We start from the raw sequence: 21,974 nt of genomic DNA on the forward strand, positions 1-21,974 counted from the left end.
CGTCCTTCAGCGGGAGACAACAAACGCAGCGAGCCGCCGCGCTTCTTCTTCGTCCTGAATCTCACAAGGTTTTGGAAGGGTGGCCCAAACGCGCGCAAGAGGGTTTCTTGGACCTCCATTTCACCACGTGTTTTACGCCCTTCCTCCAGGTTGGCCTCGCTGTGACGAATGTCACATCTTCCAAGGCTTAGACAAACACAACAGTTCGTGCTAGACCGCAGAGATCGTTTGTCCTCTGTTCTGCTGCCAGACATGTCGGTCTCGCCACGCGGGGATCGAGGCGGCGGAAGCATGAGCGATCGGGAGAGCATGGAGCTGGGCGTCGCTCACCTCATCCTGAGCGAGATCAACGCGGTGACGTCTGCGATCCGAAAGCACGTCCGCAACTCCTCGTCATCGTCCTTTCTCGGCGGCAGTTCCACGACCAACTACGGGCCTTCCGGCGTTGGTGTTGGCGGCCCGGTGGCGGGCGGGTCGAGTGCTGCGAGCCTTTTGCGGAGCGCGGTCCAGGCAGCAGCCGCCTCCTCATCGTCCTCGTCTGGGCCTCCACCGCCTGCGGCCACCTCAAACGGTATTCACTTCAGACCTCCGCGCATAGCAGGAGGCGCTAGAGGCATTTCAACAAACGCAGCAGCTGGAGCGGGTGAAAGCAGCAAAGGTCGAAGAGACGATGGTGTGGCCGGTCTCCTCAACGGCTTCACCGTGCTTCGAGCTCAGCTGAGAGAGTCACCGTCCGAGGGTGAGTCAAGCTCGGCATAGACTATGCGCATAAATCTTCGTGCGCACTCATGCTAAATCTGTATGTGGCGTAACAGACATCGAAAGTTTTCCCCTCCCTCAGCTCCTCTCGCCCTTTCTGCGAGTCATTCTCTCGCCTAGAACAACGGGGCCCATCACCTCGATTGCGCTCCAGGCCGTTCATCGGCTGCTCATCTACAATATTGTCCGGTTGCCCCGTTCTTCATCGAGCTCTTCGGACAGCCTGGGAGCCCAGCTCGCTGTGGCCGAGATCGCCCATGCCGTTAGTCATTGTCGCTTCGAGGCAAGCGACTCTGCAGGCGACGAGGTGGTCCTGCTGAGGATCCTGGCCGTCATGCGCGAGGTCATCTGTGCAGACGGCGGCGGCGGGTCCTCGCAAAGTGGCGGCCCAGCACTCGTCGACTACCTCAGCGACGAGGGCGTGTGCGAGATGATGGAGACAGGGCTGAGCATGTGCTGTCAGATGCGCCTCAGCGATCTCCTCCGAAGGACGGCCGAGCAGTCGATGACGACCATGGTCCGCGCTCTCTTTGTCCGCCTCCGACGTCTCCCCACCACGGCTGATGAGAGCTTCTCGGCGGATCCTAGTGTACCTGGTCCACCCCCGGACCACGACACACTGGCCGCCGAGCCCATCGGCACAGAGGCGGCGGGCGACGAAAAGAAGTTGCGACGAATGACGATGCCCGATCCAACGAGCAGAGACGTACCAGCGGCTGCTGGCACGGTGCTCCAGCAGCTCAAGGAGATGGGAGAGGCAGAGACGGCCCTGGAAGCGGTGCAGGAGGAGGAGTCCAAAGAGGCGGGCGAGCAGGACCACGAGGTTCCTGGAGATGGTACAGAGGAAGCTTCGACGCAAGAGAAGAAAGTAGAGCCCGAAGAGCCCAATGCTGCAGCAGCGGGAGAAAGCCAAGACGCCAAGGAGGCAGTACAAGAAAGAGAAGAAGAGGATGAGCAGCAGCAGCCGTTTGGCCTGCCAGCCATCAAGGAGGTCCTCCGCGTCATTGTTTCGCTGTTGGACCCGCACAATGCCCAGCACACCGACACGATGCGGCTCCTCGGCTTATCGATGCTCTGCTCAGTCTTCGAAGTCGCCGGCGAGTCCATCGGCCGTTTTCCTTCGCTGCGTGCTATTGTCCAGGACTCGGCTTGCAAGCACCTCCTCCAGCTTGCACGGTCCGACAACTCGACGATCCTCACCTACAGCTTGCGGACGATCAATGCGCTGTTTGCGACAATGCGGGAGCATCTCAAGCTCCAGTACGAGCTCTTCCTCACCTTCCTCCTCGACCGTCTGGCGCCGACGTTTCCCATCGCCTTGGAGCCGTGGAATGAGGAGAAGAAAGACGACGCTCTCAACCCAACGGCGCCAGGGCCACCTCCGCCGCCACCTCCGCCGCCGATGCCAAAGAGCTCAGAGCGTGCACCAGCACATGGGGAGATGCGGGAGATGATTCTCGAGACGCTGGCTCTCCTGCTGGGCAACCCCGAGACGATGGTCGAGCTCTGGGCCAACTACGACTGCGACGTCGACTGCGAAAACATGTTTGAGCGCGTCATTGGCTTCCTCTGCCGGTCTGTATATGCGAGCCATCCAAGCAGCCAGGCTGGCATCCAAGACGGCACCCAGCTCCTCGCCGTCGACATCCTTCTCGATTTCGTCTCATCAATGGCCGCCCGGCAGTCGAACGAACAAGACGAAACAGAGCAGGAGGTCTGGCCAGAGGGACTGCCCGCAGCCGAGAGCCTTACGACACAAAAGAATCGTAAGGCGGCCGTGCTGGACGGTGCTGCGCGTTTCAATGCCAAGCCAAAGGACGGCCTGGCGTATCTGGAGCGTGAAGGGTTCATCGACGTGAGCCAATCGAGACCTCAGGGCATCGCCACGTTTCTCAAAGAATGCCCTCGGCTCGATAAGAAGCTTCTTGGGGACTACATCTCCCGACCAGACAACCTGGCCATCCTCGAGGCCTTTCTCGGCAACTTTGACTTCCGAGACAAGCCCATCGCAGAGGCCATGCGCGAGATGCTCGAGTCGTTCAGGCTGCCCGGCGAGTCGCAGCAGATTGCCCGCATCACCGAGACGTTTGCCAAGACGTACTTTGCCGCAGGCCCAGAGGGCATCAAGAATGAGGATGCAGTCTACGTGCTCTCCTACTCGGTCATCATGCTCAATACAGACCAGCACAGCCCTCAGAATCACAAGCGTCGCATGACCCTGGAAGAGTACCGCAAGAATTTGAGAGGCGTCAACGATGGCGTCGATTTCGACCCAGAGTTCCTGACGGCCATTTACGAGAGCATCCGTCGGAGGGAGATTGTCATGCCTGAGGAGCATCTTGGCCAGCTCGGCTTCGATTATGCGTGGAAAGAGCTCCTGAGAAAGTCGCGCAAAGCTGGCGCGCTGCTAGCCCCCGCAACGAAGCGCTTCGACGGGCCAATGTTCGCGGCGAGCTGGCGGCCCATCGTAGCCAGCGTCGCCCACGCCTTTTCCACCTTCCGCGACGAGCACATGCTGGAGCGAGCCATAAGCGGCTTCCGCCAATGTGCCATCCTCGCAAGCCGCTTCGGCATGTACGACCTCTTTGACTTTATGATTCGCGGTTTGGCCGGCGCTACGGGTCTCCTCGATGCCAACGTCGCCGGCGGCGGCGTACTGACAAACAATGCTACCGTCGAAGTCGAGGGCAGCCCGGTCACTGTCAGCCCCCTGTCCGTCCGCTTCGGCATGAACTTCAAGGGACAGCTGGCTGCCGTTGTCCTTTTCACCATTGCCAATGGCAATGGCGATGCAATTCGACGAGGCTGGTCGCCAATTTTTGAGATCTTCAAAAATCTCTTCTTGGCATCACTGCTGCCCCCGAGTCTCGTAGCCATGCACGAGTTTGGCAGTGACAGCTCCTTGTCAGCATCATCAGAGCCACCCAAGCAGATCCCGCTTAAGCCGAGAAAGCCGCCAGGTCCCCCACCGCAAGATCCACGAGCGCAAGGTGGTGGTCTCTTCAGCACTCTTTCGTCCTACCTTCTCTCGCCCTACAGCAACGCACAGGAGCCGGCGATGCCCGATGTAACGGACGAGGACGTCGAGTCGAGCCTGTGCACGGCCGACTGCGTGGCCAGCTGCCGCATCGAGGATCTCTACAGCCAGATCCTCGAGCTCCATGCTGTCATTCCCTGCCTGACAGCCTTGCGGGACCTTGCGGAGAAGTACACCGTGGAGCGACGAAACCAGCAGCTGCTGCAGTCTCAAGAAGGCTCCAGCTCGGGACGGTCAACACCGGTCCAAGGTCAGACTCACGCGCCGTCAGCGCCGCTAGCTGTCGCCATGGCTCGCGCACTTCCATACGACCCTGCGGCTGCCTTTATCCTTGAATTGCTCACCACTGTCGCCTGCGGTGTTGGACAAGCCGACCTGCAGGAGGCCTGGACGATTGCCACGTCGCACATCCAGTCGCTCCTCCAGGCTCCCACTTCCTTCCACCCGCTGCAGATCGAGCGCGCCGTCGTCTCGCTCCTGCGGCTCACGCAGCGCGCATCGATCGCCGCAGACGAGGCGATGCGCCACCAGATCTTTGTCGCATTGGATCAGCTTCGAAGCCTGCCTGTCGAGCTCCGGCCGACGCTTTCCACACAAGTCACGCTCGGACTAGGGGCGATGCTGCGCGCAGACGAGAACCTCGTTCGATCCCAGACCGAGTGGAACATCGTCTTGGCCATCCTCTCCGACTTTTCGTCGGCCCGGAATGCCTTGGCAGCTCGGACTGGCTTCGACCTGTTGCGCTTCATTGCTCAAGAGAGGCTATCGGCAGACAACTATGCTGCCGTTGTCGCGATGCTGTGCGACATTGCAGCGGCGGCCGAGACCAAGTGGACGTCACTCGAGAGAGAAGGCCAGCGTCGAACGCTGACGGAGAAGAAGGAACTGGCCGAATTTGAGGAAGCATGTCAGCAGAGAGGCACAGAGGCAGTCGAGGTGCTCGACTCATTGCGTCCTCAGGTTCCGCGGTTGATCGAGAGCAACGGAGCAGACGGAGCTGCGTGGAAGCTCTACTGGTCACCATTGCTCATTGCCCTCTGCAAGCAGTATACCAATGGCCATCGGCCGGCAAGGCTTGCGGCCATCTCAGTTGCCCAGAGAGCCCTGCTGGATCCACAAGCGACAGCTACATCGCCTTCGCCCCCGTTACACGTCTTCTACGAAGTTGTCTTCCCCATGCTCGACGAACTGCTCAAGCCTCAAGTTTACCAGAAGGACCCCAGCCCGGGCGCTGGAGGAATGCAGGAGACGCGCATCCGGGCATGCGCCCTGCTCGCAAAGATCTTCCTGCACCATCTCGGTGCCCTGTCGACTGGATCGAGCGACGAGCAGTTTCAAGAGTTGTGGCTCGCCGTGCTGGACTTCTTCGATCGGTTCATGCATGCCGGCAAGCGAGATCAACTGACCGAGGCCACGCCAGAGAACCTCAAGAACGTGCTCCTGGTCATGAACGCCTCTGGGCTTCTCTTGCCTCCACCGCCTCCATCGACGGGTGAAGGCAACGGGGATACGAGGACAAAGGAGCAGGCGGTGCTGTTCTCAAGGACATTTGATCGGATCCAGCGCTTCCTGCCCAAGCTCAAAGAGGAGTTGTTTTCGACTGCTCCTTCGTCGAGCCATACCCAGACGCAGAGGAACGAGGTGCCACAGGTGCAAGAGGGTAGCATAGATGAGAGCAGAAAGAAGCTTGGAGGAGAATGAGCTGTATCAAAGATGTGCAATGAATGGTCAATCCGCTTCACCATTACTACCCATCCTACGAATGCTGCCGGCCAGTTCACGAATCCGTTCGTATATACACGTGACTTTTCGCCCGTCTGAAATTTTTGAGAAAAGTTGAGAAGATGGAGGTGTAGAATGCAGAGCTTAGTTTCTTGATCAATCCTTTCACCAGCCAGCAAAGAAGGAAAAGGGACAATGGCGAAGAGAAGGAAGAAGACACGGACGCACCTCAAGGGGCAGGCGGGTACCAATGCAGAGGGCGGCGGCGCAGGCGCCAAGCCAGGTGCAGGCGGCGGCTCTCCGAAGTCATTTGTGATGCGCTCGGGCAACGTGGGCCGCAATGTCGCCAGCCTCGTCCAGGATGTGCGACGGACGATGGAGCCCAACACGGCTTCGCGGCTGCGGGAGCGCAAGTCGAACAAGCTCCGCGACTTTTTGACAATGTGCGGTCCGCTCGGTGTCAGCCATCTCATCATGTTTGGGCAGAAGCAAAAGGCGAGCCGGAGCGGTGGCCAGTCGCTTGGCAACGTCAATCTGAGAGTCGCCAGGACTCCGAGAGGTCCTACCGTTACGTTTCGAGTCAACAAGTTTGCGCTGGCGAGCGACGTCGCCAAGGCACAGAGAAGGGCGAGGGCGCCCGGCGGCGAGTTTCAGACTGCTCCCCTGGTGAGTGTGCTCCTTTACCTCGCAAACAGGTGCAACCAGCTGATCGATAGCGTGCCTGCAACGCAACACAGCTTGTCCTCAACAACTTTGGATCGGCCGAGAAGCATGTGAAGCTCCTCGTCTCGGTGTTCCAGGGCCTCTTTCCGCCAATCCAGGTACAGACGATGCACCTGTCCTCTGCGCGCCGCATCGTGCTGCTCAACTACCACGAAGAGACGGGCACAATCGACTGGCGCCACTACCTCATCTCGGTCAGGCCCGTGGGCGTTTCGAGGCGGGTGCGCAAGGTTGTCGAAGGCTCGAGCGCCTCTGCGCGATCCAGCAAGCTCGCCCGCAGCTTGCCTGACCTGGGAAAGGCGGGCGACATTGCAGATTACCTCCTCGGCAACGCCAACGGCACAGACGGCGACGGCTTCGAGACGGACGCCAGCTCGGCATCAGAGGCCGAGTCAGATGTCGAGGATGGGCCGGGTGGCAGCTCAAAGGTGACACTACCTTCCCGATACGTCGGCCGGGGCAACGCATCGGGCCAGCAGCGCGCCGTCAGGCTCCGGGAGCTGGGACCGAGGATGGAGTTGCGGTGCGTCAAGATCGAGGAGGGCATCCCTGGCGCAGCAAAGGCAGGTGGATCCGGCGGAGGCAACGAGGTGCTGTGGCACGACTACGTGCAAAAGAGCGGCAAGGAGGGCCAGAGGCTGAGAAAGGAGGCATTGGAGAGGGAGAAGCAGCGCAAGCAGAGGAGGGAAGAGCAGGAGGAAAATGTGAGGAGAAAGAAGGAGGCAAGTGGGAAAGGGAAAGCCAAGGCTGCTGGTCATGGAGAGGATGGCGAGGAAGACGAAGAGGAAGCAGAGCGACAGCAAGAGGGGCAGGATGAAGAGGACGAAGACGAGTTTGCGTACGAGGACGCACATGGAGCCAGTGTGGCCCCTGATGGCGATCTGTTCGATGACGACGACGATGATGATGACGTCGACGATGCTTTCGATGACGAAGCCTCGATGGACGAAGGCGACATCGGGGATGAGGATGATGAAGAGGACGATAGCGACCTCACGCCATTTGAGATTGATGAGGACGAGGACGACGATGAGGAGGCATCCGAGGAGGAAGAGCAGGCACCGCCCCGCAAAAAGAGCAATCGTCGATGATCATGTTGCCCTTTTCATCTTTCAATTTCATTTCTTCATTCACTTTTGGGGCCAAGACGCTGTGACATCGCACGGCCATGCTTCCGGCAACGGAGAGGCAGCTAGTTGCCTCTGAAGGAGTGATACGGGGACGCCTGGTTGGTGGGGAAAACCAAGACGTCGGCCACCTGAACGTGCGGCGGGCGCGAGGCGACAAAGATGATGTCCTCTGCGATGTCATCGGGCGAGAGCGGCTGCAGGCCCTTGTACCTGTGAGGATTTGATCAGTGCTAAGAAGAGCAGGACAAAGCGTCCAGAAGCCAATACCGGAAACGCACTCTGCATCAGCCTTGGCCTTGTCACCCCGGTATCTGACAGTGGAGAACTCGGTGTTGACCATGCCCGGCGCAATTGTGGTGACGCGGCACTGCGTGTCGACGAGTTCCTTGAGCAGCGACGAGTGGAAGGCTTGGATAGAGAACTTCGATGCACAGTAGATACTGTCATGTGTCATCAGGTTCGGGTCAGCTTCGCCCTCATAAGACAGTTGATGAAGGTCGTGGTCGCTCACCTGCCTCCGGGGTACGCTGCAGAGAAGGGTGGTAAAAACGCTTGCTTCAGTGACTGTGCGCGCATAGACAAGAGCCCAGATCCTCCCTTTCTCTCTACTCACCTTCCTTGCCTGCGATGCTGCCGAGGCAGATGACATGCCCGCTGTTCTTCTTTCGGAACTCGCGGACGAAAGTCTGGGTGAGGTGAATGCACCCGCGCACGTTTGTCTCGAGCACCTCGTCGATTTCGTCTGCGTCGATCTCGCCCACCTTTTCCCGACCGCGCACGAGGCCAGCGTTGGACACGAGAATGTCAAACGAGCTCAGCGGTGCCCAGGATGGCAGACGGTTTGCAAGTCCGTCGATCGAATCGCGCGAACGCATGTCGAGCTCGGCCGTGGCGAACTGCGCCTCGCCGGGCGAGCCCTGTGCTTTGTTTGCTTCGACGCAGGCCTCTCGCGCAGCCTCGAGCTTGTCCTTTGAACGAGCGGCCAGGACTACCGAAGCACCGCATCGGGCAAAGATCAGGGCAGTAGACCGTCCAATGCCACTCGAGGCGCCTGTCACAAAGACTTTCTTACCGATGAGGCGTTGCGTACCGAGGATCGGTTGGGCAGGGGACGGAGTAGCCGAGGACATGGCGCGTGACTCGAAGATGGGTCTGCGACGGAGAGATGGGGCAAGATTCGTGACACGAGCTGTGGGAGCAAGCTTGGCTGAGGGATTTTGCAGTGAAAGACGAGTCGAAGGTGAGCCGAGACCACGGAGAAACAGCATGTGGAAGGAGGGCGAGAGAGGATTCGAGAGCGGGCGACTGAAGGAGTGGAGCCGTGACGGAAAACGGGGCATTCTGTCACGGTGGGGCGTCGTCTTCGCGTACGCACGGACCAGTCTGTTCAAGGTTGAAGCGGCGGATCCAATCACCATACCTTGAAATTGTCACCTAGATGTGGGTCTGGTAGCTGCAAACGAAGCTGTGAGTGTTCCGCAGTGAAATAGCGTTCAAGCAAGGCGAGGCGAAGTAGTCGACATTCTGAACTTGAGCTTCCTGAGGGAGGAATCACATCAAGATAATCACGATATGTGTATTGAACATCGAACGAAGCGCCAATACAATTGATGGGACACTCCGCTCCCGCGCGTGACAAGCACTTACTGGCTTTCGTCATATTGATGAGAAGACCGCCTTCTCGCAGCTTTCCTCCCTACCACACATCTCGGACCATGAGCAACTCAGTGCAAGCTGATGCTTCGTCGGAGAAGCCTAGCCTTGCAGAGGATCAAAGCTTCGAAAAGCCTGCCGTCGAGACCTTTCTGGTCACAGGAGAAGATGGATGCACATCGCCAGCAGACTACGTTCTTCGTTGCAGAGGTGACAAAGGCCAGGTAGTTCGGTACAAAACACATAAGCATGCTTTGATCCAAGGAAGCGCCTTCTTTAACAATATGTTTGCTGCTTGTTCATCAAATGACGAAGAGAGCGAAGACATCCTCGCAGGCGAAGACCTCGAATACTTAGAAATGGAGGAAAACAGCTTCGTTATTTTCGTCCTTGTCCGTTCGATGTATGGTGGAGGAGCAGCTCTACAAAACATTCTGCTGCGGAAAAAATCGGATGATGTGGCCTCTTACAGCAGGTGAGTAGCAGTTGAGCTGGCAGCTCGAACATACAGAAGCTTAGCACCGCTCAATGATAGGCGCCTCATACTATGCCTGCGGGCGGCCGCCAAGTACCGTGCATCTCGCATGGCTGAAGTCGCCGCAAAGTATATGTGTTACCTCTGGGATCTCACTTGGTCTCAGGTGCCGAAGACGATGCGCCATGATCTTGTCGAAACTTGGGTCTTGTGCCGAACCAACAATGATCTTTTCGCCTTCCCGCCTTCACCTATGGTAGAGATGGCCGTTAAGAAGGGCGCCAATCACTTCACGTTTGGCATCCTGGATCTGGTGGACCCGGACCTGTGCTTGCGCATCAGCTTGGCCGACTACAAGACCCTCTCGAAGCTTCTATATGAGAATATGCGATCGGTGAGCAGTGTCGTATAGTTCCATCACTTAGTTGTTCTAATGTTCCTCCCTTTTTTCAGGCAGAAGCCCTTCGAATGATGTGCAGCGAGTTCAACTATCATGCTAAAGGGTCTCAAAAGCTCAAGGTCGAAACGAGCAATAAGGGCCAGCTACTCTGCAGGTTTTAAAACAGCTCCCACTGTTCTTGCGAGAGTCTTTCTTCGCCCCTCCTGAATACAGTGCAGATGATCCGGTGACGCTGTCCTTTTCATCCTTTCTGCAGAATCCAATTGTGCGTGAAAAAGCCGCAGACAACAGCCTTTATAACTTTCCACCCTCATACTCAACATGTGGCTGCAGACGAGAATCTCCAGATCTTGTCGCGGGGGTCACACTAGGAAGTGACGGCATGAGACGGCAGTGAGCATCGTTTAAAGCAGTGGGTGAGCATTTAGATGGGCGAGATACTATTAGAAGAGAATGAGAAGGAGAATGACCTTGAGCGAGAAAAGCTTGCTTGCTCATGCTTGCGTTTTTTGTCTGTAATTTGAGAGGGTGTGCAAGGGAGCGGCGATGATGATGGCCATGATGACAAATACCTCTTTCAGCATGAAAAAGGTCGGCCCACTCCTCGCTTGAATTCTCTCAGAAGATTCATGATCGAAGCGGCTGTCAAAGAGGGATTTTTATGAAGTCAAATAAGCGCCAAGGTTAAAAGAGATAGAGGATAGGTGTGGGACTCACTGCAACCGCCCACGACAGTGCAAATAGCCAAGGCGAGGATCGCAACGTGCACAAACGTCCCTCCTACGCTCGCCCAGCTCTCGTTCCACTTGCCCTGCTTTAGCACGCCAAAGTACATGAGCGTCGGAAATGCATAGCAGAACGCTGTGATCAGCAACGATGCAACAATGGCGAGCAAAGATTCGAAGACGGGGATTGACTCGGCAATGACCCAGGCGATGATCGTGATAAAGAAGCCCAAAGCGACCCAAGCGATCTTTCCCTGCGCCGTGTCCATAAAACGATGCTTTGAGTTGCCAAAGATACGATCGTAGAGGAAGCGTGCAGCCGTCTGGGTGTTGATGGAACCCGAGATGAAGATGACTGGCAAAGCCAGACCGAATGCAACTTTTTCCATCGTAGGATTAATGGAGAGGATTGTGGGGCTCTCAACGAGGTGGCCCTTGAAGTAGTAGGCCGTCGAGCCAATGACTGTGTAGAGGACGATCTAAGATACTCATTCTCTGAGATCAGAGTCTGTGCGAAAATTAAGGCTCCTGTTCCTCACCTCAAGACCCCCGAGGGTCCAGAGAGACTTGGAAACATCGTCTGGTTTTCGAAGCTCCGACATGAAAGAGGGCAGGCATTGTGCGAACGCGAATGCAAAGACGATATTCGTGATTCTTTTGGGCGTCGTTTAGTGTGCCATTCTAACTTGAAGACAATGAGCTTGACTCACGCAACGATGACCTGAGGCCAGTCGGAACGACGCTCTTTGGGCAGAAACCAGTACCACTCCGTCGCCTGGAGTCCTCCTGGCTGCTTTGATGCTTCGATTCCGCACGTCACCAACGTGACGACAATCGCGGCGAGGATACTGGCAAAGTCAATGTAGGCCAATAAAGCCATCTCGGTGAATGTTCGGGGCAGGGCGAGTACAAAGAGAAGAAAAGCGGCCACGAGGCTGAACGTGACGGAACATGTTGCGTTACTCGAGAGGGCGTTGAACGCGATGACGCCCGTCAAAACATGGCTTAAAGTAATTCTGTCAGTGAGCAGTAAATGGCTAGGGGGAAGGGAGAAAAGTTTTTCCTACCTTGCTGTACTGAGTGTCAAACACACTACAAGCATCGTGGCGGCAATCCAATAGCCCCGCTTTCCAAAGAGATATCCCATCACCTGCGGTGAGAAAGACACATTAGATCACGTATTGCCCACCTGACACCTTCATAATCACCTCGGCATAGTCCTTCAAGTGGGGCAGCTTCAGACAAGCTTTTGCCAACAGCAAGCTGCAGTGTGTAGCAAGAAGGCCGATAGCCACCGTGAAAATGATACCGTATGCCATGCCAAGCGTGGCAAACGCTTTCGGCATGCCAAGTGCCCCGAGTGCTATGGCCTCGCAAATGAGACAGCTTGTCAGCCTCTGCCATGATAGCTGTGCAAATTTGTGCCGGGCTGAAATGATCGAAATGGGCCTGCTCGACTGCGCTTTGCTGCCGCTGCCATTGCCTGGACCAGTAGCCATGATCGCGGCAGCTGTCGTGAAGTCAGGGTGTTTCTCCTCGTCATCAGCATGGTAGCTTGTCGAACGGACATCTGGACGGGGATGGCACGCAGCCGATGTCGAATCATAACAAGCGGTCCCGCCAAGTTTGACCTTGTAGTCCATTTCGTCGGTTGATTGAGCCATGTCTGGCTCCTGTAACGGAGAGCAAGTCCGGGAAGGAGAAGGCAAAGACGGGAAGGGGGTTGACAAAGGAGTCCTGCTGCTTGTCGAAAGATGGAGAACGAAAGAGAGACCGGGAAGAGGGGCGCACTTCCCTGCTCCCTCTTATACGGTTAAGAGACCCTCATCCCCCTCTCTTCACGGATGGCAGCCGGCAGCGGGGAGATAGGAAGAACTCCCATATCACTATACCTCTCTTATCTCTGTTGAATAACGCCTCTCAGAAAAGGAAATGCCGGGGTCGTCATGACGAGTATCTTCAGCCCCCTCTTTGTATCGAGATTCAGAAAGGCGTACAAACCGCGTTGCAAGCGCTCACGATAGGGGCTATTTGAGGCGCAAAGTGATGAACTGGCTGTAGTAATTGTTCTCGGGGCTACTTTCCTTCAAAAGACGACCCGAGAAGCTGGCGATACCGGAAAATTACAGGTGAGAAGCAAGGCAGATGCACAAGCAACGAAATACCAGGCTCAGGACACGATAAGAAAGCTGTGAAGGATCAAAGATTAGATTGGTACGGCCAGCTGAAGTTGACCCTTATCGCTGTCCTTCTCTGTGGTTGGTTTTTCATCATCGTCGTGCTCATGACCCTTGCCAAAGCTCTGGCCATCGAGCTTCATTGGGTTCCAGCTCTTTGAGCCCTTCGGAATGAATGTCGAGGCCAAGATCACTACGCTGATGAGCGTAAATTGCAAACCTGCTACCAGCTTCAGCGCAGATCGCGCCTCCGCTGACTCGGCTTGTGGTGACGCAGAGGGGCCGAGGGCGTTGAGCCTCGCATCGACGTAACGACCCATGAGTGTAGAAATGATGCTGTACGCGACGAGGTACACGATGTAGAGGAAAGCCATGACGGCACCGAGCGAGCTCACATCCTCGTCCTTTGCTTCGATGCGTGCAAGGATGGCCTGAATGTGGGCTTTGAAGCAAATTCTAATCAGCGGAAAAGAATAACGGGTGTCGATAAGCTACTCACCAGAGAGGGAACAGTCCCCACCAGCCCAACCGTAAGATATAGGTATCATGCAAGGCGCCAATTTCCACGCCGAGGAAACTTGTTTACGAACAACCGGGAAGATCGGCAGGACCCAGACGAGATTGAGCAGGAGAGCGTCCAGCCGCAGCCAAGGGATAGGCGTGGGGAATATGTGCAAGGCAAGCATAACACTCAATGCGCCAAGAAGCTCGCCAGCGTTGGATCCGCCGACCTTTGAGCTTTCAAGATTTAATATAGCGACGATAGCAGGAAGATTAAGACCCCACTCACAATGATCTGAGCGTAGGATGACTCGCCAAGAACCAGCTTGCTGAACATGGGAATGAGGCCGTTTTCGAGGTAGCGATGCGCGTACAGCCCGAGTGCATAGCTAGGCACGAGCCAGACGAACTTTCGGTGCGTGCAGCAAAGCCAGGCGCCGTAGTAGCAAGCTTTCGCGAAGCTTCTTAAGGCCTCGAACCAGCTTTCAAGTATCGAAGTGTGGTAGTGTGGGTGCTCTGCAGTGGAAGTAGAGGCGTGCTTGCGAGCGTTGTCAATCAAGTTTGAATCTTTCTTAAATTCGTCTGTCGAGGATGTCGACGGGCACTCTTCCTCATCGATAGCGATACGCTCGGGATCAATAAAGAACCAGATGGTGGCTGCGGCGCTGAAAAGTATAGGTGAGAGAATGGAAGAGTAGTTGTAGCCGAGCTTGTCGATGAGGCCAGACGATGTCAACGCAGCAAATGTTCCAGCGACCTCGTAAAGAACATGGACCATGGCGTCCATCCTCTTGAGTAGGTCCACGTCTCCCCCAACAATGTCCCTGGGGATGATTTTTCGGATGAGTTCGATCATTCCGTAGCTGACGCCCGCCGCTGTGAAGATGGGGAAGAGGAGGTTGGGATTCCACCGGCCATACTTCGTCTGATTGTTGGGTGTGTTGAACTTGATCGCACCTCCCGTAACCGCGTCGACAACGAGGATAGCCGCGCTGACGAATCCAAAAACCATCACGCCAACGCTTAAGACGGTACGTGTCGGGTAGCGCTTGACAAGAGGTGCGATGATAATGCTGCCCAGTCCTTGGGCTGCGTAGTTGACGCCAGTGAGGATAGCCATTTTCTGGTACCGATCTGCTTGTTCGAAGCGCTCGTTCGCCATGGTCATGAAGGCGCCGTTGAAGTATTCGAGACCGAACTTGTACATCATAATGCCCCAGACATAGAGGATGATGTTATGCTTCTGGCTTGGGGTGAAGCAAGACCATACGGGTGGAAGTCTGCCCATGTCGAGCTAGAAGAAAGTTGATACACCGAAAGAAACGAGTGTGGTTGCTGGTCACTGTGGAAGGCGTGCTCTCCATCGTCAAGTTTCTTATAGGAGCTGAGTGGAAGGAGGAGAGAATCGTTACATGCGATGGCGCGGCTGGGCGGAGCGAAGGCGTTGGGCCAAGCCTGAGCTCGCTAAGTCTAAGCGCGTTTAGGGAAGGCGAAAGCGACGCCTTCGCCGCCACCCGTCGGGATGAGAAAGTGACAAGGCCGGCGCATGGACGTATCAAAAGATAACACCTTGGTAACGCAAGGTAAGAGAGCATGTCCTATCCATGCGCCGCTACTCTCGTTCTCTGCAAGCTTTTGCGTTTGATAGTGTTCTCTTCAGGTTGGAAAGAGACGCGTTGAGGATGAATCTGTAAACGAAGTGGGCACGAACAAATCGCGGGCGGGGCCCAACTCTTTGCAGCTGTGCAAGTTGTCGCCGAAGAGAGAGAGAAACAAAACATCCTAGAAGCAGGAGTACCATAGTAAGCCGTCACATGTTTCCCTGAAGTCCCTGCTCTTCTTGGCATTGCAAACACTGTTTAACCTGTAAGTTGACAGACCATTGATCCAAGAATATTATAATCTCGATGAAGAAGTCCTTGCAAAGTGCGACTTTGAGATTATTTTAACCGTATCGTAGAGTATAGTCAATCAAATTTGTTCGGCTCTCTCATCACACCGCTCGTAGCCACTGGCAACATACATAAGCTGCTCGGGTTCTTTGCTCCATAGAGCGTGCTCTAGTCACCAAGTAAAATTCACAAGGGGCTTCACGAACGAGCAAGCTGGTGTTGTAATGTGCCTGAGAGAAGTGACAAGAGTTTCTTTCGCGGTTTCATGGTAAACGCTACCTGCTTTCACTTTGTGCATTCTCCCCTCAAAGTGCTTTGACTCCAAAAGCCACAACCAGGGTAAACATCGGATTTCGAGAAGATAGGACAAAAAGAAGGCAAATCTGTGGGCTGTACGAAGTATCTCTGAACAGCACACGCCACAAGTAAGGCTGAGTCGCGCCCTTTACTTCTTTGACGCCCAGCCAGGCGGGCGTTAGCGATAAATATTTAATGGCATTGAAAGCAGAGATGGAGAGTCGCTCTCTTCCACCATTTGCCACTGTGCTCAGAGGAAGAGCTGGCTCTCTTCCTTGCCTTGTCCTTCTTCTCACACCCCGTTCGAAGTCAAAGAGCCGGTCTCTTGACAAGGCAACGATGCATCATTACCATGCCATCGCGCTCCTCGTCTTCTCCATCTTCTTTGCAGCCTTTGCGATCTTGACGATCTGCGCCTTTGCACCCAAGATGCAGCAACACGGCGACGAATCCGAGGCAGTGCGCGCGAATGGTGCAAAGATGGGCGCTCTGGCCGCGCTTCCCATCAGGCGCCGTGGACTCTATTTCGGTGACGAGCACAGTACATGGAGCGATTCCTCAATTCTTACGCCGAGCCAGCTCGAGGAGCAAGTTGAGAGGAAGCTGAATCCCGCTACTGTCTGGTTAGCAGGCGAGCGATGGGAACCAAAGAAGCTGGAGCGCTCCAGCTCGGCAGTGCAGCCCGACTCGCTTCTCTTCGTTCGGCGCTCTGCGCCTGAGGATTCTTGGGAGCAGCAACACCAGCAAAAGAGCCAATCCGCTGCCCTGGCTCTTCGTCAACGACACAAACGGGTCCTCGCCGAGTCTTCTGCCCCTCAAAAGCCTATCAAGAAGAAGAAGAAGATCCTTGTCGACTTCAAGCTGTCGGAGAACCGAGCAAGGGAGCAGCACCTCATGTCTGGCTTCATCGTCGAAGACGTTCACCCAAGCCACTACCATGCAGCTGCCCCGACATTAATGCACCATGAGAAAAATGAAGGCATGCAGATGACCGATGAAGAGGGAATTCTGCCAACACACCATCGCATCCCCAAGCTTGATCAGCCGCACCACAGGTATTTCCGAACGACGAGCACCGATTGGACGAGAGAAGGCCGACAGAGACCCGCTTTCTTACTGAGTGGACACAAGGAGAGCGACAGGCAAGAGGTCCAAAAGATCGTTGAGGAGGTGCTCAGCAGCCACGATGGTTTCTCGATGGCAGATCATAAGTCTGAAGGTCGGTCGAGGTTACTCGAGGCCACCCCTCTTCGTCATCGCCGTCCACGCTGGCATCCTCATCCGGAAGAGGAGGACGGGCACGGCGACTTCGACTGAAACGACCAAGGGCATGTGGGCAGTATTCATCGTGTGAGCACAACGATGCATATGAGGAAATTATGGGGCTTGCTGACATGACAATGCCCGCTCCAGACAGATTTGCTTTTCACTAATATGCAATTCCACAACTATTCTCCTCTGTACACTGGCGCCCTCTTCTCTGCAAAAGCCTTAAGTCCCTCGAGGCGATCTTTCGTTCCAATACATCGGTCATAGCATGCCCTCTCCCAGTCCAGAGCCGTTTCCGTGTCGAGGGACTGACCCTTGTCAATGGCCTGCTTGGCCGCTTGCAGCGCAATGGGCCCGTTGCGTGCCATCTGGCGCGCCAAGCCGATACTATCCTTGAGTGCCGACGAAGCGGCCAGGTGATCGAGGATGCCAAATGAGTGGGCCTCAATCGAGTCGACCAGGCGGCCCGTAAAGACGAGGTCCTTTGTCCGCGATGCTCCGATGAGGCGGGTCATCCTATGCGTGCCTCCCGCCCTGAAGTTAAGTCTGCGTTAGTATATTTGGGAAAGGGGGACAGGACATTTCGGCGGAAACAGCTCACCCGGGAATGATGCCCAGCTTCGTCTCTGTCAGGCCGAGCCTGTTTGCGTCTGGGCTTCCCACGCGAATGTCGGTGCACAGGGCGAGTTCCATCCCTCCGCCCATTGCCAGGCCATCGAGGGCGGCAATCGTCGGGCAGGGCAGCTTCGAGAGGTTGGTAAAAACCTTTCGTAATCTCGCCAGAAACTGCTCAACCTCGCTGATCGACATGAACTTGCGTTCTTTGAGATCTGCGCCTGCGCAGAATGTCTTGTCGACAGCAGAGCGAAGTACAAGGACCCGAATCGAGCTGCGAATTGCCGGTGAGTGCCGCGAGGCAGACCAGCACGACGGTGGAGACCCACGTGACGACGAGCACTCACTGGTCCTTCTTGACGTTATCGATCGCTTCATCGAGCTCGCCAAGCATCTGCTGGCTGATGGCATTCTTAGCTGCAGGTCTGTCAAGGGTGAGCACGCCAATATTTCCATCGTGGCCCTCGTCGCCTCCATTCTTGTCAGGCGAGGCCAAGTCGGAGAGACGCTCTAGGTAGGCCTGAGCCGAGCTGTTGGCCGCCGAGTAGTACCTGGGTTGATGAGCTTGAAGGCATGGCCGTCTCGCTAAGGGCTGCCTCAGCACCAACGACGACGCTGCTGTCCCTCGAAGCGCTATCATGGTGGTTGGTCTTCGAGCTATCATGGTGGTTGGTCCAACAGAGAGAGGGAGACCCCAAGAGGGACGGAGGTGGGACCGCGGAGGCCATTGACCGTGTGTTGCTTCTCCACACGTGGAAGAAGCTCAAATGGCGCGCACGAGCCATCAAGCAGGAAGATTCTCCAACGTGTTTCCCTTCTCGCCTCTATCGTCACTGGCTCAGGATGATGTTGCGGGAGCGCTAATCATGCTGCTGGGGCCAGTACTGAAGTGGCTAATCCATCGACTTCTACTGATTCGTCCAAACTGAAAGAGTGGTTTTGGTGACGCGTTCTTCTGCATGCCCATTATGCTAGACACGGGAAGGCCTGCGGGAGTGTCAGACAGGCGCCCAAGAGGACAAAGCGACCCAGTCGTTTCAAAGGCGAATGCTTTCTATGCTTTCATTTAACTGCGTGACTAAATGCGATGCTATTCCAAGTACAAAATCCTCACCCGTCGCCGGTTGCTTGCTGTGAGGTTGACGAGTCTGGCCTGTTGCTCGTCGCTGTGGGTGATGCATACTACGGCAAGGCCAGCGTGAATCATCTTGGCGAGCGTTGCCTCGACGAGCGCCGTCGTCTGTGCATCGAGTGCCGACGTTGGCTCGTCAAGCAGCAAGACACTGTCGCCCGGAACGGCGAGATGAAGCCCGATGGCGAGCGAGATGCGCTGCGCCTCCCCTCCTGACAGGCTGCTCCAATTCCGTGACCAGAGCGCTGCAGCGATGCCCCACTCGCGAGAGATCCCGTGGGCAGTCGCTGGAGTCGTCGCACTCTTGTCTGTATCTCTTTCTTCTTGCTCCTGCAGAGCCGACAAGGACTCGTCATCGATGTGCCATCCGGACCCTTGCTCTGGTCTTTGTGGTCTATCTAGAGCTGTCGCAGCTTGTCGCTCCTCGTCCCCTGCCTCGTCTAGTCTTGGAGCAGCGTCTCGGCGATTTGCTTTGAGGCCAAGCACCATCTCCAGGAACTCCTCGGGCGTCGCTCCCATGGCTGCAGGTCTCTGTGCGACGTAGATGACCTTTGACCGATACGCCGCCGACGAGGCCGATTTTGTCGACGAAAGTGACGTAGCCCACGCCCATCTAGCCTTTCCTCCTGCGACGAGCTCGTGCGGTTGCCTAATGCCTCAGTCTGTGAATCAGTGTTTCGTAAAGGGACGGCTACGGAGTAAAGTGAGAAGGTGGCGTAGGGACCATGACTCACCTGCCTCGATACCTGACCTGCGTGCTCGCCGCAGGGAATGGCTCAACGAGGTCCGCCAGCGCCTTGAGCAACGTCGTCTTGCCTCGCCCACTCGGGCCGCGAACCAGCAGCAGCTCGCCCTCGTGCAGGTCAAAGCCCAGATCGGTCCAGGGCGGCTGCGCCGATGACGCAGTAGACGCCGCGGCACTTGGCAGGCTCAGCCCGCGGACCGAGAGCAGCGCTGCGCCCACTGTGGCCCCCGAAGGCGTTGCCACAGTCGTAGGCGTCGTCATCGTCATCCGTTTCGTCTCGTGTGCAAGAAAACAATCGAAAAAGAGATACGGCCGAAGTGAGACTGAGATCCGAGAAGAATAAAAAAAGGGATTTCTTTGAGACTTGCCCCGTGCGCAATTTTGGCCGCGGGATCCTGGGTGGTGGACTGGAACCTTAAGTCCGACAAATGGTCGACTTCTTTCGATTAGGCTCATAGGCACAGGCCACTCTGTCCTGTTGCACAGGCCGGGCTAGAAAGCACAGAGTAGGTGGGGAGGAAGGTATAAAAAGGTGCACCCTCCTCGTCGTCCAACCTCCCCACAAACCATCCTGGTCCATCTCTTCCTCCATCCTTGCGTTCGCAGAACAAGAACCAATTGACAATGTCGCAGCAAGTGCCAAAAATCGTCACCGTGTTTGGTGCAACGGGCAACCAGGGGGGCAGCGTGGTCAAGCTCATCCTTGCGACCCCCGAGCTGCAGGCCAAGTACAAGGTGCGCGCGGTAACGAGGGACCGTTCCAAGGAGGCTGCCCAGAAGCTCGCCTCGTCAGGCGCCGAGCTCGTCGAGGCCAACCTCAACGACGTTTCGTCGCTCGAGAACGCCATCAAGGGTTCCTATGCCGTTTTTGGCGTGACCAACTACTGGGAGTCGATGTCCAAGGACACCGAGGTGCAGCAGGGCCGCAACATCGTCGATGCAAGCAAGGCTGCCGGCGTGGCCCACCTCGTCTGGTCCAGCTTGCCCAATGCGACCAAGGTCTCGGGGGGCCAGCTGAAGCACATCGAGCACTTTGACGGCAAGTCCGAGGTCGAGGCGTACGCCGAGCAGGTCAAGGGCTCGGACATGGCCGCCACGTACTTTATGCCGGCCTACTTCATGTCGAACCTCAAGAGCTACGTCCAGCCTGGTCCCGACGGTGTCGCGGCATGGGCCGGCCCGATGGACGCGGACAAGACAAACGTGCCGCTCATCGACACTGCCGTCGACACGGGCAAATTCGTCATCGGCATCCTCGAGGCTGGGCCCAAGGCCGCCGACGGAAAGCATGTCCATGGCGTCAGCGAGTGGGCCACGCCAGCGCAGCTCGTCAAGACGCTCTCCGACGTCACGGGCAAGCAGGTGCGCTTCAACAGCGTGCCACTCGACATCTTCAAGGGCTTCCTCCCGCCTCAGGTGGCAGAGGAGCTGGCCGAAAACATGGCCCTGATTGGCGACTTTGACTACTACGGCAAGCAGGCCAAGGCAGAGCAGGCCGACAGCGATCGCTTCTTCTATTCCGAGACGGGGCCAAAGGTGTCGCTCGTCAAGTTCATCGAGGGCAACGGTCCTTGGACCCTGTAATTGTTGTCTTCTCGTCCTCTTTCATGATCTCTCGCCCCTGTCTTGGACCTCGCATCTAGCAATTTTATTGGTGCCATACTGTACAAATCAGCGGTCTCATTCCTTTGCCTGTCCGCTCTGTCCCTCTGCCGGCGTTTCGCCCACCAATCCCATCTTGACGGCCAGGATCTTCGCCTTGCAATTCTGCCCGTATTCACTGTCAGCATCAACTGCTTGGCATTGTGCAGCTTGGGCCTACGCCGGGCCACTCACCCGCACGTTGTCCTGGGCACGCTCAATGCCGCCGTCCCGGGCTCGCTCGTAGGCCTTTGTTGCTTCTTCCAGCTGCTCGCCTGTGTGTGACACTTTTAGGGTCAGCTCCTGGCGTCCTTCGTGAGAGTCACTTCCGCACACTTACAAGCTTCCAAGACGGCGCCCAGATTGAATTGAATCTCTGCGTCGCCGGGTGTGATCGCTGCTGCTTGCCTGGGAGGTGTGCCGGTCAGCTTTGTTACGCATACATACACTCTCGCATCGCGTCTCGTCGTGTGACGGCAACTCACTTGAGATGGTCCACCGCCAAGTCGGGCCGGGTGGGGCTCGACATTACGTAGGCGCTTGCCAGATTCGTGTGGGCATCGGCCGCCTCGGGCGACAGCTCCAGCGTCCTTTTCCATGCCTCGATGGCGCCCTCGACGTTTTGCTCGTGGTAGAGGCAGACGCCCAAATTGAACCTCGCCGAAGCCGTCTCTTTGACCTCGATGCTGCGCTCGTAGGCAGCTTTGGCGCTCGCCACATCGCCCGTCTCGAGCGAGGCCGTGCCCAGCTCGAGCTGCCGCTGTGCCTCCTCAACGGCCGGATCCTTGAACGACGAGTGGGCCGTCGTGGCTTCGGCCGGCCGCAATGCGCTCGTGCTCAGTGTCTGTGTCCTCGGACTATGCCGCACAGCCTGCGCAGCTGTGGGTCGTGCGGCGCGGCCGGACGCTGATCCGATGCTCCGCAATGCAAGCCTTGCAAACTGTGTTCGCATCATCGAGGTCGATTCGAGCAGAGGAAAGAAGCTTGCTGATGTTTGGCTTCCTAGAAAAAGAAAGTTGAGGAAAGTGGCACGTGCATTCGGCCGACGTGCAGCCCGAGCAACTTCTTCTACACCCTTTGT

General features: G+C 56.6%; 10 protein-coding genes across 10 annotated transcripts; 4 read left to right on the forward strand and 6 right to left on the reverse strand.

Moving 5' to 3' along the window:
- Positions 1-203: 203 nt before the first annotated feature.
- On the forward strand, positions 204-5,497 carry FA10DRAFT_253664 (Sec7-domain-containing protein; the record flags this gene model as incomplete). The annotated part of the gene is made up of 3 exons (XM_025519700.1): positions 204-462; positions 511-743; positions 826-5,497. The coding sequence occupies exons 1-3, from the start codon at positions 253-255 to the stop codon at positions 5,495-5,497; spliced, it is 5,115 nt and encodes a 1,704-aa protein (XP_025376684.1). The 5' UTR covers positions 204-252.
- A 216-nt stretch (positions 5,498-5,713) lies between these two features.
- On the forward strand, positions 5,714-7,332 carry FA10DRAFT_253667 (Brix-domain-containing protein; the record flags this gene model as incomplete). Its single annotated transcript, XM_025519701.1, has 4 exons — positions 5,714-5,762; positions 5,808-6,184; positions 6,256-6,474; positions 6,511-7,332. 4 exons carry the CDS (start codon positions 5,714-5,716, stop codon positions 7,330-7,332), a joined length of 1,467 nt encoding a protein of 488 aa, XP_025376685.1.
- A 101-nt stretch (positions 7,333-7,433) lies between these two features.
- Positions 7,434-8,501, reverse strand: FA10DRAFT_231899 (putative NADP(+)-dependent dehydrogenase; the record flags this gene model as incomplete). The annotated part of the gene is made up of 4 exons (XM_025518879.1): positions 7,434-7,581; positions 7,650-7,811; positions 7,883-7,898; positions 7,985-8,501. 4 exons carry the CDS (start codon positions 8,499-8,501, stop codon positions 7,434-7,436), a joined length of 843 nt encoding a protein of 280 aa, XP_025376686.1.
- An 882-nt stretch (positions 8,502-9,383) lies between these two features.
- Positions 9,384-10,060, forward strand: FA10DRAFT_280488 (hypothetical protein; the record flags this gene model as incomplete). The annotated part of the gene is made up of 3 exons (XM_025523621.1): positions 9,384-9,499; positions 9,560-9,893; positions 9,953-10,060. The coding sequence occupies 3 exons, from the start codon at positions 9,384-9,386 to the stop codon at positions 10,058-10,060; spliced, it is 558 nt and encodes a 185-aa protein (XP_025376687.1).
- Positions 10,061-10,566: 506 nt separating this feature from the next.
- On the reverse strand, positions 10,567-12,123 carry FA10DRAFT_232165 (hypothetical protein; the record flags this gene model as incomplete). Its single annotated transcript, XM_025518891.1, has 5 exons — positions 10,567-11,103; positions 11,164-11,278; positions 11,335-11,628; positions 11,692-11,774; positions 11,833-12,123. 5 exons carry the CDS (start codon positions 12,121-12,123, stop codon positions 10,567-10,569), a joined length of 1,320 nt encoding a protein of 439 aa, XP_025376688.1.
- A 665-nt stretch (positions 12,124-12,788) lies between these two features.
- Positions 12,789-14,949, reverse strand: FA10DRAFT_280489 (hypothetical protein). The gene is made up of 3 exons (XM_025523622.1): positions 13,592-14,949; positions 13,301-13,532; positions 12,789-13,243 (listed from the first exon to the last, which is right to left on the reverse strand). Exons 1-3 carry the CDS (start codon positions 14,588-14,590, stop codon positions 12,831-12,833), a joined length of 1,644 nt encoding a protein of 547 aa, XP_025376689.1. The 5' UTR covers positions 14,591-14,949; the 3' UTR covers positions 12,789-12,830.
- Positions 14,950-16,913: 1,964 nt separating this feature from the next.
- Positions 16,914-18,205, reverse strand: FA10DRAFT_268035 (3-hydroxybutyryl-CoA dehydratase). The gene is made up of 3 exons (XM_025522150.1): positions 17,723-18,205; positions 17,362-17,649; positions 16,914-17,294 (listed from the first exon to the last, which is right to left on the reverse strand). The coding sequence occupies exons 1-3, from the start codon at positions 18,013-18,015 to the stop codon at positions 16,940-16,942; spliced, it is 936 nt and encodes a 311-aa protein (XP_025376690.1). The 5' UTR covers positions 18,016-18,205; the 3' UTR covers positions 16,914-16,939.
- A 194-nt stretch (positions 18,206-18,399) lies between these two features.
- Positions 18,400-19,874, reverse strand: FA10DRAFT_146284 (P-loop containing nucleoside triphosphate hydrolase protein). Its single transcript, XM_025518072.1, has 2 exons — positions 19,242-19,874; positions 18,400-19,156 (listed from the first exon to the last, which is right to left on the reverse strand). The coding sequence occupies exons 1-2, from the start codon at positions 19,706-19,708 to the stop codon at positions 18,466-18,468; spliced, it is 1,158 nt and encodes a 385-aa protein (XP_025376691.1). The 5' UTR covers positions 19,709-19,874; the 3' UTR covers positions 18,400-18,465.
- On the forward strand, positions 19,712-20,941 carry FA10DRAFT_268038 (NmrA-domain-containing protein). The gene has a single exon (XM_025522151.1). The coding sequence runs from the start codon at positions 19,877-19,879 to the stop codon at positions 20,834-20,836; it is 960 nt and encodes a 319-aa protein (XP_025376692.1). The 5' UTR covers positions 19,712-19,876; the 3' UTR covers positions 20,837-20,941.
- On the reverse strand, positions 20,933-21,845 carry FA10DRAFT_231759 (TPR-like protein; the record flags this gene model as incomplete). The annotated part of the gene is made up of 4 exons (XM_025518871.1): positions 20,933-21,019; positions 21,089-21,168; positions 21,234-21,301; positions 21,379-21,845. 4 exons carry the CDS (start codon positions 21,843-21,845, stop codon positions 20,933-20,935), a joined length of 702 nt encoding a protein of 233 aa, XP_025376693.1.
- Positions 21,846-21,974: the final 129 nt, after the last annotated feature.

The sequence above is a fragment of the Acaromyces ingoldii genome, assembly GCF_003144295.1.
Source record: "Acaromyces ingoldii strain MCA 4198 unplaced genomic scaffold FA10scaffold_4, whole genome shotgun sequence".
NCBI lineage: Eukaryota > Fungi > Basidiomycota > Exobasidiomycetes > Exobasidiales > Cryptobasidiaceae > Acaromyces > Acaromyces ingoldii.

Excerpts from the sequence above, each read along its gene's own strand:
- FA10DRAFT_280489 (XM_025523622.1), bottom strand. The coding sequence starts at position 14,590 with ATGGGCAGACTTCCACCCGTATGGTCTTGCTTCACCCCAAGCCAGAAG. Across the intron at positions 13,533-13,591 it reads CATCCTACGCTCAGATCATT|GTCGGCGGATCCAACGCTGG; the intron begins GTGAGTGGGGTC and ends GAAAGCTCAAAG. Across the intron at positions 13,244-13,300 it reads TGGGGACTGTTCCCTCTCTG|CCCACATTCAGGCCATCCTT; the intron begins GTGAGTAGCTTA and ends TTTGCTTCAAAG.
- FA10DRAFT_268035 (XM_025522150.1), bottom strand. The coding sequence starts at position 18,015 with ATGATAGCGCTTCGAGGGACAGCAGCGTCGTCGTTGGTGCTGAGGCAG. Across the intron at positions 17,650-17,722 it reads GATAACGTCAAGAAGGACCA|CTCGATTCGGGTCCTTGTAC; the intron begins GTGAGTGCTCGT and ends GGCAATTCGCAG. Across the intron at positions 17,295-17,361 it reads AAGCTGGGCATCATTCCCGG|GGCGGGAGGCACGCATAGGA; the intron begins GTGAGCTGTTTC and ends ACTTAACTTCAG.
- FA10DRAFT_146284 (XM_025518072.1), bottom strand. The coding sequence starts at position 19,708 with ATGAGCCTAATCGAAAGAAGTCGACCATTTGTCGGACTTAAGGTTCCA. Across the intron at positions 19,157-19,241 it reads CAGGTCAGGTATCGAGGCAG|GCAACCGCACGAGCTCGTCG; the intron begins GTGAGTCATGGT and ends CTGAGGCATTAG.
- FA10DRAFT_268038 (XM_025522151.1), top strand. The coding sequence starts at position 19,877 with ATGTCGCAGCAAGTGCCAAAAATCGTCACCGTGTTTGGTGCAACGGGC.